Source organism: Arvicanthis niloticus, chromosome 5, assembly GCF_011762505.2.
Source record: "Arvicanthis niloticus isolate mArvNil1 chromosome 5, mArvNil1.pat.X, whole genome shotgun sequence".
Taxonomy (NCBI): Eukaryota; Metazoa; Chordata; class Mammalia; order Rodentia; family Muridae; genus Arvicanthis; species Arvicanthis niloticus.
This window is the reverse complement of record NC_047662.1, coordinates 96277056-96290933: the sequence shown is the minus strand read 5'-3', so window position 1 is coordinate 96290933 and position 13878 is coordinate 96277056. Positions and strand designations below refer to the sequence as shown.

Genomic DNA, 13878 nt, shown 5'->3' with positions numbered 1-13878 from the left:
TCCTGCTTTGCAGGCCTCTTTTATTTGGAACAAGAAAGAAAATGTATCCTAGTAGTTGTTTTCTTTAGCTTTTGCTTCGGGTAAATAACTTTTATAACAAAACCTATGACTAAAACATCTAAAGCTAGGGGAGGTTAGAAACTAATGTTTGATCACTGTTAGAAAGATACCTTCTGCCACACACACAAACACACGCACACGCACATGCACACACACATACACACACACACACATGAATAAACATGCTTTTTAGATATAAATATACCAATAAAAGAAAACTAGGAATAAAGGAGACCCTGCTCTTCCATTAGAATAGAGGGTCCTTTACCCCAGCTGTAAGTCACTCGTATGAGATGTCAGGCTCCTGTGTCATAGTGAGACCCAATACTTTTCTGTAGTTTTATGGAAGTAAGAGGTACCCTCCATGTCTTGATAAATGCCTGCCCCCATGTCTTCCTAGGCCTCCTTCTCTCTGGTGTGACTTTTCCTTATCTGCCTTAGGAGGACCTGTGTGTTTTGTAGAGTTCCAGGCATAGGTCAATGGGTGTTCTGAGGAAAGAAACAAAGCAAAGGAAGGAAAGTTGGCTTTTCTCGACACTGGCTTGCATGAAAATATAGGAACACACTTAGGATCAGGTGCTAAGGGGCTCATATCAGTGGCTCCCTCCCCAATTTGGGACAGAAATACTAGTTCACTTTCCTGTACCAAGCCAAGCGGGCAAGCCTGGCTGACTGGCCAACACTAGATCCTCCTGCTCCTGCCTCCCCATGCTGGAATTACAAGCGTGTGCCACCACATCTGGTGAGTTTTGGGGAATTAAAAGCAGGTCCTGACCAAGTTTCTAACTGAGCTATCACCCCAGTCCACAAAAGGCAATCTGGCTGTAAAATACCTAACCCATCTGACAGCAAAGGAGAGAGACCTAAATTAGGACATCTAATGCCTTTGACCTGCCCTAAAACTTACCAACGTCTCTCTGTCCTTCTACAGAGCGACATGGGTTAAAAGAACCAAAGAGAGTGGAGGAGCTATGCAACAAGATCACAAGCAGCTTAAAGGACCACCAGAGGAAGGGACAGGCTCTGGAGCCCTCGGAGCCCAAGGTCCTGCGCGCACTGGTGGAACTGAGGAAGATCTGTACCCAGGGCCTCCAGCGCATCTTCTACCTGAAGCTGGAGGACTTGGTGTCCCCACCTTCTGTCATTGACAAGCTCTTCCTTGATACCCTGCCTTTCTGAGCAAGGGAAGCCTGAGCAGAGAGCTACTTGCTCTGCTGGCAGCTGATCATTAAGTGAGCAAAAGGATGGGTTTGAACACCTGCCACGCTGTCCTTCCTTCAGGGGAAAAGCAGCTCCCATACGAAGCAAAGACTTTTTTTTTTCCCCTGGCACCTTTCCTTACAACCTAAAGCCAGAAACCTTGCAGAGTATTGTGCTGGGGTTGTGTTTTATATTTAGGCTTTGGTGGGTGGGTTGGGAAGGGGTAAATAGTTCATGAGGCTTTTCTAAGAAATTGCTGACAAAGCACTTTTGGATGATGCTATCCCAGCAGTGGGGTGGGGAGAAAGGATAATATAACTGTTTTAAAAACTCTTTCTGGGGAATATGATTATGGTTGCTTTGTATTTAAAAAATAAGAACAGCCAAGGGCTGTTCACCAGGGTAGGGCTGTGTCTTAAGACTGATCCCTTTAGGATATACTTCCTGTGTCAAGGGTACATACGTGGTGCAAACGAGGCAGAAAATTCCCTTTTCTTCATTTCTTTCTTCTTCTAAAAAAAAAAAAGTCAAATGATGGAAGATTATCTACAAATCAGACTTAGCAAAATGGTAATGGCTATTTGCTTCCATATACAAGTGCAATTTTTTTAGAGTGCTGTCTTACTAAGTCTTGTTTGTGAACTCTCCCTTATTTTGTATGAAAATAAGAAGGAGGCAGTCCTGTTATCAAATGGCACGCTCATTTTCCTAGCTAAGGCTTGATCCACCTGCCCTGTAGAACCCTTCGGAGGTGTGGCCCTTCTAAGACTTTCAGGCCGTTCTTGATGGAATTCGACCCCTGATCACTATCCAGCCGTCCTGAAGGGGGATCGGATTATAAAATGGATTGCATACAACTGTCTTCGCTGTGTTTTGTCAACCTGGACAGAGTTCTCTAAACCTTCTTCAGTTGTAGCAAGTTCCTGATTCATCCATTCAGAAGTCCAAGGAGCACTGGGTGACTCAATCAAGTGTTAACCCTAGGAGAACAAGCAGATAAGTAGGAACTGGGTCATACAGGGTAAGCACCAGAGATGATAAGGATTTATATATATATATATATATAAAATTTAATTTTTGTTATTGGTTAGAGACAATTTTGGAAAGCAAGAGAATCATCTTTTAAAAGAAAAGAAGAAAAGATAGTATTAATGTGCGCACTAGAGAAGATTAGTGGGTTGCGGTTCAACATTCCGTGTTTGTGCCCCCTTTTATATGTTTTTACTGTTGATGCCATATTATTATGAAATAATTTGTTGCATAGTGTCCTTATTTGTATGAACATTTGTATGCACGTTATATTGTAATAGCTTTGCCTGTATTTATTGCAAGACCACCAGCTCCTGGAGGCTGAGTTACAGAATAATCAAATGAGGTGTTCGTGGTGACTTGGATACACCAACTAGAAATTAAATAAGCATATATATATATAAAAACATAGCAGGTTACATATATATTTATAATGTGTCTTTTCATTAACCATTTGTATAATAAATGTCACTTCCCATGCAGTTGTCTTCCCCTTCATTTGCAGTGACCTTTAAGGCAGCACTGTTTAGCACTTTGATATGAAATTTTTGCTTATGTTTTGCTAAATTCAAATAATGTTTGAAGATTTTAAGGTCTAAAAGTCTTTATATTATATACTCTGTATCAAGTCAAGATACTTTTGACCGTTTTGCTAAGACTCAAAACTTTGAATGTCAAACTGATGTCATAGTAGCTTTTGTTAGTGTTTAATCATTTTTGCTTTAGTCTTTTTAAAAAATAATAACAAACTATACTGTTTATATTGTCATTAAATTATACAATCAAACAAATGCCAAATGAATTGCCTAATTGCTGCAAAGTGTAACCCAGATAACAAATCATATCCTCTCCTTTTTCTGCAACCCATTCAGATATTTGATTTTGTGTTTTGTTCATATACGATTTTATGAAATATATTACTTTCCTATCAAGATGACAGGGCTTGGAATGTTAAGAAGTTTTGAACCTCAGATTTGGAAGGGTCCTGGCTCATTATCTGATTAGATTTCCTGAAATTCACAAAGGAGAAAACTGGGGACCCATTACAGGGCAAACAGCTATCAACAGAATTAAGACTCAGACTTAATTCATCTTCCCTTAGTCTCTCCCACATCTTACTGCATCTATAGGAAAATAGACTTTTAAACACAGTCACTCATAGTAACATTTCACCTGCAGACAGCTTTGAGTAAAGTAGTACTTTCGCATTAATTTGTTGAGCTTATATGCAAACATAATAAACATTATTAAATATCAGGAAAGTTAACATTTCACACGAGATCGCTTCAGACCAAATTCAATTTGAATTTGAATAAATTAGAAGTACTGAGCGTACATAACCTTCTTGTGCACCTTGAGTATTGGAAAGTTAATCCTTTTTTTTTTTTTTCCTGTCTGAAAGGCAAAGCAAAACAGCAGCACGGTGCTCTGGGAAATGCTGTTCCCCATTCTGTCCTCACACCCACAGATTGAAGGGAAAGGACTGTCTAATCGTCTATCTGCTGGTTTGAAGAATGATGAAGTTGTTTTAGTTAAGGGCCAGACACTAGTGCTGAAAGGAAAGACTATACAGCCAGTGTTCTTTTGTCTTCCATAGTTATCACAACTATGAGAGCCTCTTAGGTCATCATTTTTAAATGTTGACACCCAAGTGTACCCAGAGTGGATGGCACACTAGCTCTGCAGAGGACAAGCATTAATGCAGGTGACTCCTCCCCCTGAAGGCAGTGCTGTCACAGTGTGAACCCACCCTCAGTGGGGAATGGGAATCCACTTGCTGTTCTTGGAGAGTGCCTTGCTTTTGTTTCAAATGGCCGAATCTCCCAAGCCCTTCTCCTCTAACAGCATTGCTTTTTAGTAAGTGTGTGTTAACCTGTGGTTTGAAAGAAATGCTCTTGTACATTAACAATGTAAATTTAAATGATTAAATTAAATTACATTTTACCAATGGCTACTGGTGTGTTGAACGAGCATGCTTCCTTTAACAGCTTTCTCTTAATCGGTATAGTGAGATTTACTGTGAAGTCTTTAAATGCATCCACAAATGGATTTTTTTTTAAAGGCTTAGTGATGCTGCAAAGTTAATAGATATTCTGAATTGGGAATAGATTAAACCTCAGCGATTGGGAAGAAGGACGCTCTAAATTCAATAACCATTTATTGACTGTTTCCTGGGGGCAAGGCATGCTGGGTGGGCCTAGAAAACACACACACACACACACACACACACACACACACACACACACACACACACACACACACACATTATAAAACTCCATTTCTTGTCCAACTGCAGATAATGTGGATGGAGCTAAGCATTTGTTAGCTAGTCTCAGAGGCAAGGAGAGATCATTTTTGCACCAGAATGATACTGTTTATAAACCCAAAATTATGAGAATTGAGGCTGTGGTTCTCTAAGACTGAGCAGTGAGCACAGCGCCATCCCCACCCACTCCTCCTGGTCCATTCCACTCCTTCTGCCTGGATCAGAAACCCCTTCTTTGCAAAGGCCACAGACACAGTTTTGATTCAAACTCATTCCAAAACCTCACAGAGTCTCAGCACAATATGTCTTTTTGTGTGCTGATACCTTGAAAGGAGAAATGTTAGGATTGTCCTAAGGCAGTTCATCCTTTTCTAAGGAAGCTGGGTATTTTCCGTGACATCTAAATCCAGTGAGAGGCTTAGGAGCCAGCAGACTCATTAGCTCAACTAAAACTATGCTTAGTAAGAAATGAAGAGAAGATACAGCAGCTTTCCATCTGTATATGCATTAAAATAAATGGTAAGCCAAAAGCAATACCAACAACAGCAATAAATAAATAAATAAATAAATAAATAAATAAATCCCTTTTTTGGAGAACATAGGAACAAAGGCCTGGTTTTAATAGAAAGGGACATGAAACCAGAAATAAATAAAACAGATTTGCCTGTACCTGGAATGTTATAAATGTGCAAGAATGAACACAGAAAGCTCTTTGTTGACTTTTTTCCATTGTGGAAAATACACATTACCTGAAAGTATCACCATTTTAACTACACTGTTCAGTAGTGTTAAGTACATTTACACTGAGCAAGGAATTTTCTTGCAATGCTGGAAACTGTACCCATTAAGCACCTTTTCTGTGAGCCTTTTCTGCTTCTATAAATTTGACCACAGTGTTTGTCTCTTTCTGTCTTGCTGATTTCACTTAACATGATGTAGCATGTGCCAGAATATATTTCTTTTCTAAGGCTAAATTCTCCATTGTAAGGCATAGTCTACATTTTGCTTATCCACACCTCTATCAGTGCATTCTGAAACCACACCCACCCTCTGGCTAAGGTGAATAATAGTGCTGTGAGCAGAGAAGTCCAGATGTCCTCACACCCTGCCCTCTCCTCTCTGGCTAATTGTTGGCTTCTGGGTTTAATTAGGATTTAAATGTTTTCCAAGGATAGTCTTGATTATATGTGCATTTTGTTATTGTTTTGGTTTTAGTGGTCTGGGGCTTTTGTGTTTGCTTTTGCCTTAGCTACTGATTTGGTGTGGGGGGGGGATCTTCCCCCAGTTTTTTCTTTCAGGGGAGATCTGAAATTTTCTCCCTAATTATAAATATTGACAAACCTTTGTTCTAGAGCCAGAGTAACAATTGAAAGAAACCTAAAATCTGAGAGGCTTTCTGTAGTGGTCCAGATGCTTGTCTGGTGAAAGCCCTCAGCCCATTGAAAGATTCCAAGTGTCAAAGGAAGATTCTGTAGTTCTGTTATTTGACAGCCTTACAGTGGATAGAGTTCTTCAGGAAATGAACCTTCCTTTGGGATTGTCCACACATTGCTCAGTGACACTGATGGGATGCTATGACTCCTCTTGCTGCAGGATGCCCTCCCAACCTTATTTATTGCCCCCACATCTGTATCAGGCCCATTCTGTGTGTCATCAGAGTCAAGGAATCATGAGCCCCTTCTGTCACCTGTTATGATGTGCCCACTCCTCATACCTCCAGGGGTATTTGATTTTCAGGGAAGAAAAGAGAAATCTAACATTGATTAATTGCCTACTGTTTACACCAGATACTCCAGCAAACCCATTTACCCATGACACCATTTAATGCTTAGTATTTCTCAGACAATGTGGTTTCCCTCAGTCTGAAAGGGAGGAAGGAGTCTGGTAGAGGTTAAAGCTATAACCCAAGATTCCATAGATAGCACATGGGATTTGAATGCAGGTGAGTACCTCCCCACCACCCCTCACTGCCTTCTGGAATTCAGTAACCACCTAATCTTGCCTCGAACTGAACCATCTAACCCCAGTTCCTTGCTTATCAACAAATGGTAGTTCCATCACAGGGCCACAGCCCCAATCCAACACACTAGTGGTTCTCAGCTTTCCCAATGCTGTGATGCTTTAATACAGTTTCCCCTGTTGTGGTGGACCCTCAACCATAAAATTATTTTGGTTGCTACTTCATAGCTGTAAATTTTGCTTCTGTTATGAATCATAATGTAAATATTTTTGGAGATAGAGGTTTGCCAAAGGGTTCACAACCCACAAGTTGAGAACCATGACGATACACATTTGTCCTTCTTTCTCTACTAACTCCTCAAACTGCTGAGTTCTCTCAGGGCCCTGGCCATGCTGCCCCCACGGTTCTCAAGCCTTGTCCCTTGCTAACCCCAGGCCCTATGGACTGCATAAGGACCTGGAGCTGCCTTCATGAATTCCCTTTGGGTGCTTCTCTTGAAATACAAGTTTTTCCTCTCCTCAGAGCAGATTCCCACTCTGGGATCTTATGGGAAATTAAAATAATATAAAATTAAAAATGCATAACTGATTAAAAAGTCAAGTATTTCACATATACAGAATTTATTTAAGAGCCCCCAAGGAACTAAAATACATTATACATACAGAAAGAATGTCATAATAAACATCTCTGAACTACCAACACAAGAACATTTGGGATTCTCTGGTGTCCAGTTAAATTTTCCTTCCTCCCTCATATTCTAAATATTGAATTACCATTAGCTATGATATGTATGGCTTAAATATTGTGAGTATATAACCAGTCTTCTGAAACTAGGTTTTCCTTGGGTCAAAACTATATTTGAGACCTGTCTATGACATGCAGAGGCCCAGTTAGTTAATTCTGACTACTCCTTACTACCTCTCTTAATTGCTATAATTTATCTATTCATCTTGCTTCAGCCAATGCATTATTTTCAGGCTCTTGCTCTAAGCGCGTGTTGTGAGCATTTTTATATACCTCTTCTCATGAACACAGGCAGGAATTCCTCCAGGTTTTAAAAGTGTAATCCTGCCACCAGTGGCATCAGCCTTCTCTGAGGCAGTGACATTCTAGAAATGTGATTTTTGACCCTCATCCCAGACCAGATCAGCAACTTTGGCAAGAGAGGAGCCTACTAGATTCTATCCCCCAACACCTGAACCTGTCACAATATCTTATAATTATTAATATGATAGTTACAAAATAGTATCTTATGGTGTTTTATATCTATTCTTTTTAATGAATAAACTTCATCTGCTCAAAACAATGCATGCCCCTTACCTTTTAGAACCATCTAACGAGTCTCTCATTTACCATTTTTTTTCTACTGCCATCTTGAAGACTAGAAATGTCAGTACTATATTCACATGCCATAGCAGCTTCTAGATAGCATTTGAGACAGTACAACTGTCGCCTGGCCCAGAGACGGCTCTATGTGGAAATATCAACTTGGAGGAGAGTCAAGGACACTATCACCATAGGCGGTATCTTAGGACAGTTTATAAATAAATGAAAGGCTGGTATTGGAGCCTGTCAGATTTGTATTGTAACCCATATGTTAGCTAAGGCCTTTTTCTCCCTGGGATCTAGAAGAGATTATTTTAAACTCTGTTCTACAAATAGGAAGGTCCAAAGACCTCCTCAAGATAGCTACAAATTCTGCCCATTTTGTACCAGCTCTGGCTTCAGGCTCTTGCTTCTGTTTCATCCGCTCTGTTCGTGGGTCTTCTTGCTCTTTTACTGGCATTGCATCTGTTTCTTGTGCTGCTCTAGAAGAAGAACTGAGATATCTCACATAAGTACCACTCACAAATTATTGATAAGACTTTATCAAATTCAAGAAACCTATCTAAAGAGACAATTGGTGCTTTTTTTTTTCTTTTTTGCCTTTTCATCTCCATCCTTACATCAGGACTGTGGATGCCACCTTACATGAGGGAGACAAAGGTCCCACCTACAGACCATAGAGAAGTGAGCTGAAAGGGATCGAGTCCCTGAGGGTTCTGTGAGCTAGTCCATTGGCTGTGGATAACTGATCAGTAGACTTTCTGGGAGAGGAAAGTGCCTCTGAGGTAAACCATGGTATTGGAGCCAAACTATATCCCAAACAGAACACACAGAATACAACAAAAATGTTTGTGTGGAAGACTGGTGGAAAAGATTCAGGAGCGAGGACAGTGGCTCAGTATGAGTCACTCATGTTTGGAAGATATTAAAAATAAACCACCAAGATTTCTGTTCTTTTTTGCTTTCTGATGCTGTGATTAAACAATGAACAAAAACACTTTGGGGAGGAAAGAATTTATCTAGCCTATGCTTGCAGATCACAGTCTAATATTGAAAGAAGTTAAAGGTAGTGATATGGAGGCAAGAACCATGGTGGATGCTGCTTTGTGGCTCTCTCTCTCTCTCTCTCTCTCTCTCTCTCTCTCTCTCTCTCTCTCTCTCTGGCTCACAACTAACTAGCTTTCTTATATACCACTCACTGTAGACTGGGCTCTCCTACATTAGTTAACAATCAAGTCAACTGCCACAGACAAGAGCCTTGGCCAGCTTGATCTAGGTGATGCTCTAAGGATGGAGGCTCTCTCATATGATTCTGGGCTGTATCAAGCTGAGAGCCATAGCCAATGAGGAAAGCATCTAAGACCACACAGATTTATTCTTTATCCATTCAGTACTGAGCAAGACCTGTTGTGTCTTCTTCCTCATAACTGTGGATGCCACCTTACATGAGGGAGACAAAGGTCCCACCTACAGACCATAGAGAAGTGAGCTGAAAGGGATCGAGTCCCTGAGGGTTCTGTGAGCTAGTCCATTGGCTGTGGATAACTGATCAGTAGACTTTCTGGGAGAGGAAAGTGCCTCTGAGGTAAACCATGGTATTGGAGCCAAACTATATCCCAAACAGAACACACAGAATACAACAAAAATGTTTGTAGACCTGCTGGTGTCCTCTCAACATTTCCTTCTATTTTATGGTTTCTTTCTTATTATGTTCTTATTTATCTCTAGACATTTCCCAGAAAATTTATTCCTAGGCATTTCCCAACCCTGAGAGAGAAAACCTGATTAGTCTGGCTTAGCTTTTTGTGTTCAGCCACATTGAAGTTACTAGATATTGGGTAGTAACTTTCTTTAGGTTTTCTCAGCTGTGGTTAAAAAGGACATGCAGTGACCCTTTAGAAAGTCTCTCTCTCTCTCTCTCTCTCTCTCTCTCTCTCTTTCTCTCTCTTTCTCTCTGTATGTGTGTGTGCATGTGTGTGTTTGCGTACATGTGTGTACATGTTCATGTATGTGTGCACATATGCATGTGGATGGAGGTCAGAAGTCAATGTCAGGTATCCTCCCCACTTTCTTTCCATCTTATTTTTTCGAGGCAAGGTCTCTCACTGAACCCAGAGTTTACCAAATCATCTAGGTTCACTAATTGGCAAGTTCCAGGGATCTGCTGCCTTTCTCTGTGTCTCACCCTGGAAATCACACCACCATGCCCAGCTTCAAATCCAGGTCCTCATACTTGTAACAGCAAGCACTCTACCTACTGATCCATCTTCCCAATCCAAAACATCTTGACTCAGATGGTGACACTCCGGGAGAATCTGGTAACACGTGGGTGATGAGTATCACGTATGGTGTAGATGCAAGCTTAGCTTGGCTTATGGGCAGTCTTGGGGTTTAGTAGAGCCATTTTTTATTCTCTCCAGACACCTGGTTTAGGGAGAGAGAGAAAAAAAAAACACCTAGAAAATTCTCCTTGAGTGAATTCAGACTAGACATTCACTGATGAGGGTTGCAAGTGAAAAAATGTGGGCGTTCCCCAAGGAAGAGAGTGTGCCATGATTTTCAAGGTTGGTGTCCAGAGCCAAAGTGTCTAGTTTCATCTTTTTCTGAACTTCGATGCAAAAGAGCAAGCGAGCGAGCAAGAGAAAATCAACACAACCCCAAGGAAGGTTTGTTTTTGCGTTCCCTCTAGAAAGCAGCTGTCAGTTTAACTTATTGCAAAATGCCGTCAGTGATGAGCATGGCTGGAAATGCGTTTTATCTGTAATTAGAGAGATTACATTAAACACTATTATTTGCAGACACACATTGAATTAACCCTAATCGAGGCTAGCAAATAGTAGAGCCTGCCTATTTTTCGCCTCAAAATTTTTAGAAAATTGTGACAGTTGACACACAGGGACAATGCTGACGAGATTTCTTTCTGTCAAATGGTAGACAGTAATTGTAATTGCCTTTAAAAAATGTTTTAAGCAGTTTCGTTAGTAAATCAGAAGTTGCCACAAATCAAGCTGATAGTTTTGAAACATGGGGGCTGTTGACTGTGCATTCCAATATGAGTTTAATGAATTGATTTTTCTAAGGAATGTAACTTTGCATCTGTTTTCAGGTGCAATTAATTCGCTCTGATTAATGTGATTAGCATGGATATCAGTGGATTACACAGGGTGCCCCTTTTCTGTTCACTTGTTTTTAATCTGCCACGGTGTCCTTTGGGAAATTACATAAGTGATTTGGGGGGATATGTCTTACTGGTGGCTCTGATCACATTGAATTTCTACAAAAGAACTCTAGTGGGAATTCACTGATTATTCACAGACAGTGAAGCAATGGACTTTTGTTTGAGGGACTTATTGAAGTTTACACAGTCCCTGCCTTTAAGGAGCTTATAATCCAGAGGGGAAGATGAGGCCAACATTCCAAGGCGAGTCACTCACAAGGAAGATTGTCCTCAAGCTCTTTCCCAGCACTGTCCTCCCCAGCTCTCTTGAATCAACACTGCCACTGAGGGTACATCAATGACCCAACTCTCTGCTGGTGGTCCCCACTCTCCAGAGTCATCTTCTCTGTAGTGTCAACTACCACTCTGAAGCCTACATCTCCAATTGTGTCTTTTCCCAGAAACTCTAGGCCTCAGAAGGAGACACCAGATGTTCCCAGATAGTTTCATCTGCCTATTGCAAAGGTAATCCAAAACCCTAGACCCAAATGTTACTCTCTGTCTCCAAACTCACTTCTGCTAGTGTCTTCCCATTCACTGCAAATGGCTCTTCCAACCACCCATACAAGCCAAGTTATATGCTGTGAGCCTCAGCACATAAAAAACCATCAGGCTCTTAAACACTAATGCTGTTTTCCAGTCATAGAGAGCCACCTAGAAAGCTTATTGAAAGGTAGTTTCTTGGTATTCATGTCCAGAGATTCTGATTCGGTGGACTGAGGGTGGGTTCATGAATTTACATTTCTAAAGAGTTCAGAGGCAACATCAATGCTATTGAGCCAGCAGCCACATTCTGAGAACGATTTGCCTTAGAAAACAAAGGGGATGCAAGAGACACTAAATCACCACCATGTAAGTGATCATTGCTAGAGAATGAAGGTCCAGACACAATATCAGGCAATAGAAGCATGACTGAGCATGTGACCCAGGTGGTCCTTCATCCATCCATGTTGAAGCCCTACCTTAGCTAAGTACAGTGCAAAGCACTGAACTAGGCTCCAAAACACAACACTGGGTAAAGCTATGGTACAGTCTGTGTTTGCAACCTCATTTTCCTTGGGCTTTGTCTGTCTCGCCTATAGAAGGGGATAGCAATGGCCCTTTGTATCAACATTAGGAGCCATAGCAGAGGACTATATTAAATGCCTAATTCAGTGTCTGGCACATTGATTCTCAATGGCAATAGTTAATAATTATATTAGTTCGTATTTAACTTTAGAATTATCCATTCTAAAGTGATCTGTAAATGGTAATTATTCCATGTTTGTTTGTTTGGGTACTGGAAGTTGAACATGTGTTCTCTCTTCAGCTCTAGTCGTCATCATCGCTGGCATCACTCCATTGCCTTCCTTGGTGAGCTTACCCAAGTTACAGAGAAATTTTAAGTGAGAAGAAATTTTAAGTAACTGAAAACATGATGGAACGTTGAGGGTTGTAGAACCCTAAGTTCTGTTTGCTCTTTAAGACTACTGGGTTTGGGGCATTAATAAACGTGACACTTCTTACTTAATGCCTTTTCCCAGATTATTGTACTATTTCACTGCCTGTGATTCTCCTGGGTAAAGTAAAATTAGCTCCGAACTTCTGGATAAGATGGCAACTTAGAAGCCACTTCAGAATGAATGGCTGATCATAGCTAGAAAAGCAAAGGAGATGCAGTCTCTGGGGACCCTGAGGGTCTACATCAGTTGACGTTGTTGGTCTTCCCTTGGAGTCCCTCTCCTCTTCTGGTCCTTCACTCCTTCCCCTAACTCTTCCATAAGACTCCCTAAGCTTCATCTAATGTTTGGATGTGGGTCTCTGCATTTCTTTCCATTGGCTGCTGGGTGGAGCCTCTCAGAGGACAGTTATACTAGGTTCCTGTCTGCAAGCATAATGGAGTATTATTAATAGTGTCAGGGACTGGTTCTTGCTCATGGGATGGGTCTCAATTTGGGGCAGTCCCAATTGGTCGGCCATTCCCTCAGTCTCTGCTCTATCTGTGTCCCTGCACATCTTATAGGCAGACCAAATTTTGGGTCGGAGGTTTTGTGGGTGAGTTGCTGTCCTTACCCTTCCACTGAGAGTCCTGCTTAGATACAGACAGTGGCCACTTTAGGATCCATATCCCACACTGCCAGAAGTCTCAGCTAGATTCACTCCCATAGACTCTCCAGGGCCTCTCCACATCCCAGGTATCTGGCATGTCCTAGAGATTGCCCCCCTCAGTGGCAACCTCCCTTCTCCTCTGCTCTCCCTATCTATGATCTTGCCCACCCACTTCCCTCTTTCCATTGATCTCCAATATCTATTTTGTCTTTCCTTCTGAGAAAGATTCAACCAACCTCCCTTGGGCCCTCCTTATTATTTGGCTTCTTTGAGTCTGTTGATTATAGCATGGTTATCCTGTATTTTATGGCTAATATTCACTTATGAGTACATGCCATGCATGTCCTTTTGGGTTACCTCTGGATGATATTTTCTAGTTCCATCTACTTGCCTGTAAAAATCATGATATCACCAACCAAAGAGCAAGCACAGGCTGGACCTGCGCCTCCTGCACGTATGTAGCAGATGAGCAGCTTGGTCTTCATGTGGGTGGGGGGCTGGGAGTAGGTGGAATGGGGGAAGAACTTTCGTGAGGGGGTACTGGGAGGAGAGGAAGGGCTGAAACTGGGTTGTAAAGTAGTTAAATAAAAACATTAAGTTAAAAAAAGAAAAGAAAAGCAAGAGGAGCAGAAATATTTTATCACTCCAGCAGCAGCTTCTCCAGTCCCCAAATCAACACTCCAAAAACCTATCCTACTGTCAGACCCATGAAGTTTCTCTTACTTGGGTTAG

The 13878-nt window shown here is 41.3% G+C and overlaps 1 protein-coding gene across 2 annotated transcripts in view; it reads left to right on the top strand.

Annotated features, from left to right (window-relative positions):
- The window catches only part of Nr4a3 (nuclear receptor subfamily 4 group A member 3), a 41103-nt gene extending 36868 nt beyond the window's left edge, over positions 1 to 4235 (top strand). For both annotated transcript variants that reach the window (XM_034501647.2, XM_034501648.2), the window contains one exon: positions 992 to 4235. In XM_034501647.2, the coding sequence (XP_034357538.1) occupies positions 992 to 1239 (248 nt within the window). In that variant the 3' untranslated portion in view covers positions 1240 to 4235. The remainder of the gene's footprint in view (positions 1 to 991) is intronic.
- Positions 4236 to 13878: the final 9643 nt, after the last annotated feature.